This window comes from Rhea pennata, chromosome 1 (assembly GCF_028389875.1).
Source record: "Rhea pennata isolate bPtePen1 chromosome 1, bPtePen1.pri, whole genome shotgun sequence".
In the NCBI taxonomy this organism is placed as follows: Eukaryota; Metazoa; Chordata; class Aves; order Rheiformes; family Rheidae; genus Rhea; species Rhea pennata.
Genome location: NC_084663.1, coordinates 58886020 through 58900073, shown reverse-complemented (window position 1 = coordinate 58900073; position 14054 = coordinate 58886020). Strand labels below are relative to the sequence as shown.

The window sequence follows — 14054 nt, the reverse complement described above, 5'->3', positions numbered from 1 at the left end:
AAAGTACTGGTTATTCCAAGTTGGGTTATAAAAAGTGCCAGTTATATAGCTGCAAGTCAATGTACACACAAACTTTAGGATATCCACTTGAAGAAAGAAGAGGACAGAAAGATATTTCTACTGTGGCTGCCAACCAAGAGCCACAGAGAAGTATCTACATTCAAACTGATTTTTTGCATAGAGATGCTATAGTTATTAATTGATGTTTTGCATTCAGCTTTCTGGCACAACAAGCATAGAGGTAGTCACGAGAACTAACGGTCTTCATCCAAGGAGAACAAAAGCAATAAAAGACCCTCTGGTGCTCAGAGGTTTCGGGTATGTAGGTATTCATAAAACTAGATTAGGAGCCCCTAAAACATCTCACATAACCAACTTTTAAAGACCTAACATCTTGATACAAATCACTAAAAGGAGGTGAGCAGATCCCAGCACTTGGCTACAGCTCCTAAACAGAAAGAAGCAAGCCAACTATTTTCCTATCTTCTCTAGTAGAAGAACATCACAACTGAAAATAGATCATCTGATGTTAGGCCTATTCATTAGTGACTAGGCTGTACTGCAAGGTGAAGGCAAGGCTTGAGGACAGGCTTATGTGGCACAACAAGTCCTAGACTGAACTCTTCTCGGGCACTTTGCTGTCTGCCCAGTACAATCTGGTTCAGCCTCTATATGTTCATGTTGTGTTTAGGAAAGCTAAATTTGAGACATCTATAGAATGGACATGATTGTAGTCAGCTCGTCCTTCTAAACACATTCAGATGTTCTGAAAAGGAATTTGAGTTTAACACAAATTTCTTAATCTCTCCCATTCACACTCCTGAGAGCTCTTGAACTGAGCCTAGCTAAATTCTTAGTCCAGCAGCATGGACTGTGCACAGTTTTGTATTGAAAGCAGCCTTAGTCCTGTGCTTATCTGATGTAATTGGCATTTCCTTTGAGGACTTAATCAGTGCACAGTTGAGATGAAATGCTCAGACTTCCGTGGCTGCAGGCAGACATCTTACAGCAGGGCTGCAACTATTTCCCCTTTGATCTCCACGCTTACACTCAGCTCCCAAACTGGATGACATTCAAGGACATTTCACGGACCATGACTATGAAACCAGAGGGCAATGCAGCATAACTACAGGAGCAGAGATGTGTTAGAAGACAGGGAATTATGTTGGGCAAGCTGAGGTCATTCCTTTATCAAAGCTATGTCAAGCCTCATGCAAGGTAAGACATGCTCCTTTCGCCTTTGTCTCATGCTTTCTCCTCTGCTACATTTACATCCACAGAGCAATGTCCCAACACACAGTCCCCCATTCCACAAACTAAATGCCCCTGCACTCTCCCTGGTCCATGGGAGTACATGGCAAGAGAAACTCTGCAGCTCATTGACCATTACCTACTAGAGTTCACTATCCAAAGAATCATGCTAGACACACCCTTCCAGGCTCTGACTTGTTCTGTAGGCCCTCCACTCTCTCCTAGCTAGGTCCCCACATGAAAGTCAACAGCTCATGTCGCCCAGACATATGGGACCTCACACACAGAACAAGTCCAATTCAAACAAACAAACAAACAAACAAAGAGATTTGTGCAAAGATTGTCTTGAACACATATGGACACCTTATAAAACATTTCTAAATAATATTAAGGGCAGATCTGAAATGAGACATTAATTTTAACTGAAAGCAAAGTCTTACAGGGCATAGGCTAGAGCAACATTTAAACATCAGAAAACAAGGGAAGCAATGAGTGAGGGGAAATCTTTGTTTGTTCCACTTTTCAAAAATTTTCAAAAAAAAGAGGAAAATCAAGCAACTGATACCAGCAATTACCTCCTCCTCAGCAGTGAGAATGTGGTAAGAAAGGCCCTTTGTTCAAATCTGCTCTTTGGGAGCTATTCCCTACGCAAGTCAGAATAGCTTTGTACATATAAAACCAATGATGACTGATCTGCACTTGTCTGCCCTCATACAAATCATTTAGCCATTATTCCCCTCTTACCTTCAAAATTCCCAGCAAACAGATAAATCCAGGTAATGGCTGGAACAAAAAGGACAGTCAGAGAGGCAGCCAGGAATTTCCGTCGCCCTCTGCAGATTCCCAGCATTCTCTCAGGAGTGGAGATTGCCAACCCAGTGCTGTTCCTATGTTGGAAGCAAATAGTCCACAGCCTCCCACATAGTAATCCCTGAAAAGGAAAGGAAAAAACATATTACCAGTTTATTTCTCCACAGAAAGTGTAGACTTTGCCAGTGTTCCTAAAGAGTTAAAAGAACAAGGTAAAAGCAGAGTTACTGCATTGGGAAAGCAATTCCCATTTCAACATTATGCACAACATATTTTACAATAAAGTAAGTTTCAGAAGTTCCATAAAACACAGTAAGTCAGTAAAATACATCTTATCACCTAAACACACACCAAGCTAATCATGGAAAGACATTATCTTCATTTATTTTTTGCTGTCCTTTTACTCTAAAGAGACTCTGGGTTCTTTGATGCCTGTGTGTGGTGGTAGCCCTGGACAGATAAGAAAAAGCCACCTGTATTTCTCGATCTGCTGCTCCCAAAGAGGAAGAGTCACACTAGTGAATCAATGTGCTGGCTGCAGGTGGTCAAGAGAACTCAAGACAGTGAATCAAAACAGGGAAGGTAAAAGATTAAGGGTGGGAGAGCATGTTATTAAAATAATTCAGCTTACCAATCTCAAACCAGTGCTGATTAACTGCCATATAAATGGAAAAAAGAGAAAAAGTAAAATACTCAAGGAGAAGGGGATTCTGGAGAGTATTACTGTTTTCATAAACAAAAACAAGTAAAATCAATAGGAGCTTAACTTGTTTAAAAAAGTTGTTTTGCATTTCACAGACACAGGAAAGGCAAAATTATCTGAAGACTTTTATTCATAGAAAAACGAATATTCCTATAACTGTGCAGAAATGCAGGGAATAAAGACAATATTTCAAATCTTTTGCTTTCTCCGTAAAAGGAGGAAAATACAGAAAAGTGGCTATTAGGCTAGAAGAGTTTGAGAAGGAAAAGAAGATATTAAATCCATGCAAATCTAGTTCAGGTTTTGTGTGAAAAAGCTTATGATTTCATATTAAAAATAAAGAGTCCATGTAGCAGCATGATAGAGGATAGCTATACTATAGCAGTACAAGGTGTTTAATAACAGTACCCTTTGGCTTGTGCTTAGACAAGCACTGAACTTGAAAACAGCATTTAAAGCACTCCTATACAAACATATTAAAAATGAGCACTGTGTACACTGAAAATATGTTTGAGCTCTACAGCTGCATGTATATTGGAGTGAAAGTCAATTTTGAAATCAAATTACAGCAAAAATGAGAGTTATAAACAAGAGAAATGGGCTCAGACAAAGAACTTTGCTGATGGAGAAACCTGACTGCAGCAATCAGCGAACTTATAGCTGTTCCTCAAATATTCAATAGAGCCCAGTTTATCACACTACGGTTTAAGAACCAAAGTAGAACTCTTGACCTTGGAACTAATAAAATGGAATATAATTCGTCCACAGCCAGCACAAAAAGCATTACATTGTGTCAGCTTTTCAACTCAATGAATGCCTCACCATAGAGATTTTGCAGGAAATATGTGGACAGACTTAATACTAACAACTATGGTATTAAGAGTCACTGTATTAGACAGAGAGGCACATTTGGTAGATAACCAAATAAATTGTGGAGGACTCTTATCTTTATTCACTGTATTTGGATAGTGATTAAATTTTGTTTCTTTGCCTTACATCACATAACTAGTACAACTACTCTGAAGAGAGTCCTTTATATTCCTACTTGAAAAACATAGATAATTTCCCTGACTTCTGTGTTCCACACTCACTATATGTGTAAATATTATGAAGAACACAGAATCACTTACTTCACATATATATATATTTACATATATATAATATATCCATGAAGTAAGTATATATATATTTTATACACTTACATATTTTTATATATATATATATCCCTCGTCCCCATAACAACAGGGAGTACACCAGAGACATCAATCTGTGCAAGTAAAAATAAAACTTTGAAAAGATGAACTGACAAAGTTGTGTCACTCTCCAATGGTTAAATTTTGTAATGCAACAAGCATTGGTCTCGTAATACTCCTACTAATGATACCTGTAAAACTCCCAGGAAGGAAAGTAGGAATACAAACTGTTTATGAAATCATGCTGTTAAAAGTACATAGATAAAAATTTTCAGAAGAATGATACCCTAAAATATTAAGAAAATATTTGGAGGAGGAACACTTAACTCCCAATTCAGCTGCAACATGCAGCTAGAAAGGTGGCCCACTGAGTTTTCTACAAATTGTCATCTTTCAGAAAAAAACAGCCAAATAATTCTACATTCATGCACATCTTCTACCTAACTAAGACAACACTGGGGAAACTCCTAGATAACAAGCTTGTTGGAAATCTTGACATATTTTGTTTATTGGTGGTTTAAAAGAGAAGAGCTTTGAACTATTTTAAAAGATATGTCTGCTGTTTCTCCTCATCCCCCAGAAGCTGTGAGTAGCTTGCCTTGAGTCTAAAATACTAATTTTCAGAATATAAAATCACCATTTCTATTGAATATTTCTTCCCAAATGAGACAAAACCTATGCATGCAATTCTGTAAAAGGTCTATTAATGATAATGAAGATGCTTAGCTTAAAGGAAAAGCTTTGGACTCTATCATTTCTTTATTATAGCCTTTTTTTTTTGGGGGGGGGGGTAAAGATTTTTACCTAACATACCATATTCAAATCAATTGAATGAAGATACTGCAATTCTTTGATTAGGTTTTCTTTTCAGTTCCACTGGTGTTAGCTTGATATTCTTCATAAAAAGAAAGTGACTGACAGCACTGGATGGAGCACAGAAATGAGCTTGCCATCACACTTCAGAGCTCTCCTATAGCATCCGCTGCTCCCCAGGCCATAGTCTTACTGAACCAGACTGTCACCTGCCTAAAAGGTCTTAGAAAACAGCTTCAGAGTAAAGGCTAAAAATGAAGCTATTGAGGATGCGACACTGCCAAATAAATTCATCTTTTCAGTGATACAAAACCACCACAAGACAGTTCGTTTCATTTAAACAAATCCAAGCAGTGTCCCTCCTGAGACAGCTTTCAAAGTCATAACCAACTGTGCTAACTGAATACATGTACTTGGAAATAAACAGCATGAAAGGTGTTGGAAAAAAAAAAAGACAAGGAAGTAACTTGACGGTCTAAACACAGGATCTAGGTGAGACTGTTGGGTCAAAAAACAGCCAATGACTCCTCTTAATCTGTTCCTCAATGGAATATCTGCAACCTTACTAGTTTCCATGGCTTCATCTGAAAGTAAGAAAGATCAAAATTAGCCTGAGTGAAAGTGAGCAGTTGAAAGAGTTTCTGGTAAGGGGTTTGCACTTTCAAACATGATCTTGTCTTCAGTTCCCCAGGCACAATCAGATTTTCTATCCATGCTACAATTATAGACAAGGTGTACACATTTCAGCAAAAGGCATATTCATTTTAGTTTATATTTTTTAATGTATAAAATATGCTCCAAGAGCACTATATACAATGCGCCCTTGTGGCCAAGAAGGCCAACAGTATCCTGGGCTGCATTAGGAAGAGTGTTGCCAGCAGGTCGAGGGAGGTGATCTTGCCCCTCTACTCAGCCCTCATCTCGAGTACTGTGTCCAGGTCTGGGCTCCCCAGTACAAGAGAGATATGCAGCTACTGAAGAGAGTCCAGCGTAGTGCTACAAAGGTGATCAGAGGGCTGGAGCATCTGCCCTATGAGGAAAGGCTGGGAGAGCTGGGCCTCTTCAGCCTGGGGAAGAGAAGACTGAGGGGGGATCTTATCAATATGTACAAGTACCTGAAGGGAGGATGTCAAGGGGACGGGGACAAACTCTTTTCAGTTGCCCCATGTCACAGGACAAGAGGCAATGGGCGGAAATTGAAGCACAGGAAGTTCTGCCTGAATGTAATGGGAATTTCCTCACTGTGAGAGTGACAGAGCACTGGCACAGGTTGCCCAGAGAGGTTGTGGAGTCTCCTTCTCTGGAGATCTCCAAGTCCCACCTAGATGTGGCCCTGTCTAACATGCTCTAGGTGGCCCTGCTGAGCAGGTGGGCTGGACTAGATGATCTCCAGAGGTCCCTTTCAGCCTTACTGATTCTATGATTCTATGTATTTTAAAAATCTGACAAAACAAGCAATCTGACAATCTGACAAAAGGTAGCTAGCTCTATATATATTGTGTATATGTCTTGCCGTCAGCAGGTCAGATGCTTTGTGCTTGTGCAATACATCCATTTCAGGAGATCTGAAACTTATTGCACAGGTACAGATCAACAGACAACAGCAAGCTCAGATCAGCTCACCTTTTCTTACTAGTTGTGGTGCTGTAGCAGTCTACTAGCTTTGACAATGCCAGAGTGACATGTTCTGGTGAGAATTAAAATAAATTGCCTTTCTCATTATAAAGGCTTACCCATGACCTTCTTACTACATGACAATAGTGAACAATAGGGAACAGAGTGACTTGCTTACCTTAGCAAATGGATAAATACTTCCACTATCTATCTTGTCAGAGTGGTTGCTTGTTTTAAATCAAGGAGTACCTCCTCAGCTAAGTATGAGGCAGCTCTCAACCAATACAAGCATTACATATATTAAAGCACGTATCGTAACATTAATCACTTTTTTTTTTTTTTTTTTTTAGTTATAACAGTTCATCTATGTCGGACAATCAGCAGGAGTTCTATGGAACAATGCAGATAATTATGAAAACAAAAATCAAACACAATTAACTAGATTTAACTGTTCTACTGTAAAAAGCTCTTCCAACTGCTTCACACATTTCCCTGTGTTTGCTGCAGTTAATCTTATCCCAGTAATCTTCCATTTGTTTTCAGAATCACAGAAATGAATATATACAGTTAAAGCCATTTATGCATCAATCCTGTGCCTTGGCTTTATTGTTTATCTTGAATTAATGCTATCTAATTTTTTCTGCTTTTCCACACTTGCAGTCACACAGTCAATGGACAATTTCTATAGTAACGCTTTTTTCTTGGCTCTGTGTCAATGTAGCATCCATCCATTATGAGATTTTTCACAGCATACCAGACTCAAAATATAAATAACCTAGGGAAAAAGTAGTATCTTAGCCATTATTTTTCTATGTTCTTTTAAAAATTGTTAATGTGCAGTTATAACAAGCTTACTTTTTGGATTCCTTAGTCCCATGGCATCATAACTTTAAAGGAGGATTTGGAGCAAATTCGGACTCAGCATCCACCTCAGAAGTTCTGTGAGGCCACTTAAAAGGAACAGATTACAGTCAAGTTTCCAAATTCTACCAAATTTACTGTTTCTCAACTAGTTACAGAAAACAGTCCTACCTATAAGAGAGAAAATAGCCTGTAAGCTGACAGTACAAATGAGTTATACATTGCAACTGTTTACTGCTCTGAGGGCACACAGGATTGACACCTTCTTTTATATCTCCACTCAATATATGCCATTGCTCAAGGAAGTTTTATTACTGCCCTGTTAATCAAACTTTTCTAGAAGGTTCCAGGTAGTAGTGCTGTAAATCAAGTTACCACAAGACTGGGGAGCTATTCTGACAATAGTCTAGTCAGAGACGGACAGAAGTAAACAAATAAATAACATACTTCCACATTTTTTCCTTTTTCATTGCTATGAATTCCTTTATAAATTTACATACACACACGTATATATTATATATCTATTTTTAATTTTTATTTTTTTTATTTTCCTTTCAAGCCTAGACTATTCAAGGAAAGCCTGCAACTCTAAAACTTTAAAATCAAGAAAGAACACATTTAAGACTAAGGGTAAGAAATATTCCCTGTGCCTCCACTAAAATGTCACTAGTAATGTGAGCAGAAAAAAAAAATCTATCACTAGAAAAGAGACCAGCAGTAACCAAATACAGTCATGACAAAGATCAATTTTCACTGTTAGTCACATTTCATTTGCAAAAAAGACACCTATTTACAAAGCAGTGACTAAACCAGTTTTTCAATGGACAAGTCAAAAATTTACCAAACTCTGTTTTATGCTACTCTCTCTCCTGTATGTGCATATAGCACCAGTATTTCCTGACTCCCCAACTTATCTCCGTATTCCACATCGTCCAAAGAAAGTGCAATAGTGCCTGATTCAGTTTGAAGAAGTCCAACCTGACATTGTAGCTTCATAATAAAAAATACTCTGGGATTTGAGGTCCCAATTTCACTGAATCATAAACATATTAGAGACCACACAATCAGCAGTAATAGCCAGAGACTACTCCAATAAAATGTAAAACAATTCTGCTCCAAAACTATAGCTTACATTCAGACCACATTATTATATATCAGACTTCCACACTCAGAAAAGGGACAAAGCTCCACATCTTTCCGCATTGAGGCATTGAGGCCTCCTCCTGAAATGACAACAGGACAACAACAAGAATATAATGCTACCTATTCTTGGTCAAGGCTGGAAGAAAATATCAGTATATTGTTGCACCATTGCTATTCCTGTCTCTATATCAGGGCATCTTCTTCAAAATTCAATTCTGAAGTCATGAGTTTGTTCAGTCTTTAATTCCCGCTCTTTCACATTGTGTTCATGCAACCACACAGAAACAAAGCAGTCTTTAAGTCAGAAGCAGGGCTCTACATGCAACAAACTTATCACCTCTGCTCTCAAGAATTTTGATGCTAGTGTTTTGCTTCTCACCCAAACTTCTTGGATGCTTATTCAAAAAAAATTTGTTTACCTTCATTATAATCTTCTATGTATAGAGCTGTTCTAACAAGGAAATTGATTAAAGATTCATAAGAATTTTTTGCCCAAGGGAAAACAATTATTGCTTGAAGAGTTCTTTCCTGACAAAAGAATCCACGTCTCTGTATGAACAGCAAGGTACTATTTTAAAAAAAGCTCTTTATTTGATTATTTAGATCTAAAACTACTTGTTAGTTCTATGTGGGTACTGGTAACATGCTTACAGCAGTTACTTAATTGTCAGGTGGAAATAGAAGTTAGCATGGTACTTACTAATTTCTTTTTAGGATATACTGGTATTAAATTAAAATAATAAAATGAGAAATGGGCCCAGGTGACTTCCTCTCTGATTCTGCCAGGAAGGACTCGAAGAGGAAGGTACAGATGCCATGCATCAAAAACTATGCAGCTAATGTCAACAAGAGAGATTTGGATTTTATGATTGTAGGACCCTCTCTGAGGATTGAGGACTGCTAGGAAGATCAAGTGGGGCAAAAGAATCTTTGCCAACAAGCTGGCCAACCTGGTGGGGAGAGATTTATACTAGGAGTGATGGAACAGGGAGATGATGACTCATACTCAAGTGAGAAAGAGGTGGATCAGGTTGGCAAGGAAAGGATCCAAGGTGATGCAGACAGAGGAAACCTGGTAATCAACAAAACAGGGCTGAAGGGGACCCACCTCACGCACATACACATAAACAAGGAAGTGCCAGGAGGACAGCACGATGGGGGAAGCTCTCATAACTTTTCTGAGAAATCAGCACATTTGGGTGCCTCTCTGAAGTGCCTGTATGCTAACACACACACCATGGGGAACAAACAAGAAGATTCTGAGGTCTGAGTACAGTTGCAGGGCTATAATTTCATTGGGATCACAGAGTTGAGGTGGAATAGCTCACACAACTGGAGTGCCTCCATGAAGGAGATAAGCTCTCTAGGCAGGACCAGCCACAATAGTGAGGTGGAGAGACCTACCCTGTATGTGAAAGAGTAGCCAGAATACATGGCAATCTGTCTTCAGATGAGTGTGGAGCAAACAAAGAGATTATGGGTCAGGATCAGCGGGCAGACCAACACGGGCAACTTTGTAGTGGGTTTCTACTACGGTCTAAGTGATCAGGAAGGAGTAGATAAGGCCTTCTTCAGACTGGATGAAGCCTCCCATTCACAGGTCCTGGTCCTCATAAGACATTTGAATCATCCCAATATCTGCTGGAGGGATAACATAGTAGAGCAAAAGCAATCCAGGAGGTTTCTAGAGTGCATTGATAAGAATTTCTTAATACAAATGATAGAGGAGCCAATGAGAGGAGGTGCTCTACTGGACCTCGTACTTAAAAACAAGGAAGTACTTATCAGGAGTGTGAAGATCAGAGGCAGCCTTGGCTGCAGAAACCAGGAGATGGTGGAGTCTGGAATCCTGAGAAGATGGAACAAAGCAAACAACAGGGGCACAGTCCTGCACTCCAGGAGAACAACCTTTGGCCTGTTCAGGGATCTGCTTGGAAGAATCCTATGAAAAACATTCCTGGAGAGAAAAGAGGGGTCCAGGAGACCTATCTGATTTTCAAGGATCATCTCCTCCAAGCCCCTAGATGGTCCAACTCCACTTAGAGGAAACCAATCAAAGATGGCAGGAGGCCTGCACAGATGAACAAAGAGCTTGTGACAAAATATGAACATAAAAAGGATGCATACAGGAAGTGAAAGCAGGGTAAAGTCACCTTGGAGTAATATAGAGACACTCCAGGAATGGGATTAGGATTAGGAAAGACAAAGCCCACCTGGAGTAATATAGAGACACTCCAGGAATGGGATTAGGATTAGGAAAGACAAAGCCCACTTAGAGTTGAATCTGGTGAATCTCATATTAATCCTTGAAAAACTGATGGAGCAAATCCTCCTGGAAGCTTCAAACATATTAAGGACAAGGTGACTGGGAGCAGTCGGCATGGATTTATGTAGTGGAAAGCATGCTTAAACAATGTAACAGCCTTCTATAATGAGATGAGTAGCTCGGTGAATGAGGGGAGATCTGTGTTTATCTTGACTTCAGACAACTTTCAACAGTATCTCTCATATCTTTCTAGACAAACTGAAGTAGTATAAGCCAGATAAGTGAATATTGAAGTAGACTGAAAACTGGTTGAAATGCTGGTCTCAAAGGGTTATGACCAGTGGCACAAAATCCATCTGGAGGCTAGTCACTAGCAGTGTACCCCAGGTTGGATACTGGGACCAATACTGTTTAACATCAGCACTAACAGTTTGGATGATGGGACAGAGTGCATCCTCATCAAGTTTGCAGATGAACCAAATTGGACAGAGTGATTGATACACCAGATAATTGCCATTCAGAGGGACCTCCACAGGCTGCAGAAACAGGCTGAAAGGAATCTCACAAAGCACAACATCAGCAAACACAAAAACCTGCAACTGTGGAGAAATAACCCAATACACCAACTGGAGAGCAGCTTTGCAAAAAAGAAGGACCTAGGAGTCATGGACAAACTGACCATGAGCCAGCAATGTGTGCTTCTGGCAAATAAGGACAATGGTATCCTGGGCTGCATTAGGGAGAACATCATCAGTGGCTCAAGGGAGGTGATCTCTCCCCCTTGTTCAGCACTGGTCAGATCACATTTGGAGTGCTGTGACCATTTCTGGGCTCCCCAGTACAAGAGAAACATGGACATATGGCAGCGAGTCCAGTAAAGGCCATGAAAATGACTAAGGCACTGGAGCATCTCTCAAATGAGCAGAAGCTGAGAGACCCAGGATTGTTTAGCTGGCAAAGATAAGGCTCGAGAGGATATTATCAATGAGTACAAATACCTGATGGGGGAGAGTAAAGAAGATGGAGGAAGACTCCTTCTTGGTGTTAGCCAGTGACAGACAAGAGACAATGGTCACAAACTGAAATACAAGAAGATCAATTTAAACATAAGAAAAAAAAAGCTTTATGTGGTTATGGTCAAATATGGGCACACGTTGCCGAGAGAGACTGGGGAGTGTCCATCCTCAGAGATACTCCAAAACAAACTGAAGACTGCCCTGAGCAACCTACTTTACTTGACCCTGCTTTGAGCAAGGGGAAGTGGACGAGGCACTCTCCAAAGGTCCCCTTTAACATCAAAAATTCTATGGTTCTGAGATTCTATGATTTTGTACCAGTCTCAAAGTATATATTGGCCATTTCATTTAAAGCCTCAAAGACTCTAGCTGTTATCTATTGCACTGTGCACGGACAGAAACGTGAAAAGACAATTATACTGAATAACACAGTTAATCTCAGGTTCAGCTTTTAGCTAAAAAATCAATATAGGTTCACTAAAGTCAATTCATCCTACATTAATTCACAACAACTGTGGATTGAGTGTCTTAGAATTAATGGACAAGATGATGCAGATTTTATATATGTGCCACAGTGCTCACCTGATTACTACACATTGCTTAAGTATTTCTAAAACAACATACAAATATTTATCTCAAATTTATATTAAAATAAAACCATCTATGGAATGGAAAATTATGAGAACTGCTGGGAATTTCATATTTGAATAACAAATGATCAAAAGTCGAGAACAAATAGTTTATAATCGTCAAACTGCTACACTACTACATTACCAAACACAGTATACAGTCTTAATAGTTTATTTGCATTCTACTATAAAATATCAGATGGCATCAAGAATTGTGAGCTACATTTTTTCATAATTTTTCTGCTGAAATTCTTTTATATGTCAAGGTCCAGTATTTATTTTTCTTAAATATTACATGTTCCAGTCATCCTGCAAGGGCTATCTATTTCCCTAGCCTTTCACAGGACTGAGTGGGTGCTATACAAGTTACAGAGAAAAGTATTACCCGTATGCTTCACCTTTCTACCTGACACAGAAGGAAAGTTCTTGTAGAATAGTATGGAGTTGGGCATTTTTTTAAAAAGTAGTGAAAAGGGTTGTTGATTTTGGTTATTTCACATAGATTTATTCTTTAACACTGGAACACCTGAAAAGAGCTTGATCATGGCTTCTTATTCTGCATTATACAGATTAATGTGGATATTAGTCAAGATGGCATATAAGAATTTTATGCAATTACAAATGAGTATGAAAGGTGTTATCAAAGCCAAGCAAAGCTGTAGAACCTAGCCTCAAGAGGAGACACTTACAAAAGAAGTTACTAAAGAATCCAAATTGCTCCTGTGCGGAGTTAGCATTTAAATAGACTTACAGAATAATTTAGGAAGGGACTGCTGCAGGTCATCTGCTTCAACCTTCTGCTCAAAGCAGGGCTAACACTGGTCTTTCAAACCAATCTATAGTTTGCATAGGTCTTTACTCTACATTTAAAAGCCATCATCTGAGGAAGTATGGTCAGGCGAGAGACAGGGCAGTGAGCTTAGGGTTTCTGTGCTCTCTTCCCATCTTTCCTCAAATTGCAGTTATTTTCACTGAACATTTCCTTGTTCTGCTACATGAGAAGTTCAGTCATTTAATCACTTACTGATCTCATCATTATCATCATCATTCTTCTCTGAAGATTAGACTAAGGAACAGAAATATTAAATATAAAATATTTAGCAAGTCCCTTGAAAAGAAGATGAACATACTGAAAAGAAAATTAATATATTTTAAAGACCTTATTCAAAAGCACATAATTAACACTTCCACTTTAAATCTGACCCTGTAAGTTTGGAGGCAGAGGGGAAGTTGCCAGATCTTTTATTAGGAAAGGAAAAGAAGATAGTGCTGATGCTGATTGTCTTCCTTCCCAAGAAGACTGTAGAGGGATGCGCAGTTGTTGATATGTTATATAACACAGGAGTATGCTTTGTACTGGCTGGTGTTTTGAGACAAGGCAGTGGAAAGAGAGAAATAAAATTTCTTACTGTCTCTTATAACTCCACTTCCACATTTCTGGTATCTTTTAAGACAATTTGATTCTTCCTATGCTATACTGGCAGTCATTAATCTAACTCCACAGCAGAAGTACAGTTATGGCTCTAGTAACTCAATATTGGGTCCTGAGAGTAGGACAAAGGCTGGCTGAGAGTTTCAGAGAAGAGTTAAGGTATAGGACTTCCTCACATTCTAGGCTAAGAATATTGCTAACTAGAATGAAGAACTTCAGAGTGAGATAATGAAATGATTCAAAGTTGTATTATGATTATTCAGTCTTTTAAAGAGATTTTTCAAAAAAAATGAGATTACCTATAGCGAAGACTCATTTTTGCA

At 38.9% G+C, this 14054-nt stretch overlaps 1 protein-coding gene across 1 annotated transcript in view; it reads right to left on the bottom strand.

The window, feature by feature from the left end:
- LARGE1 (LARGE xylosyl- and glucuronyltransferase 1) overlaps nucleotides 1-14054 on the bottom strand; it is a 286606-nt gene that overhangs the window by 194783 nt on the left and 77769 nt on the right. Inside the window, exon 3 of the mRNA XM_062588926.1 lies at nucleotides 1996-2182. Coding sequence (XP_062444910.1) covers nucleotides 1996-2101 — 106 coding nt within the window. The 5' untranslated portion in view covers nucleotides 2102-2182. The remainder of the gene's footprint in view (nucleotides 1-1995; nucleotides 2183-14054) is intronic.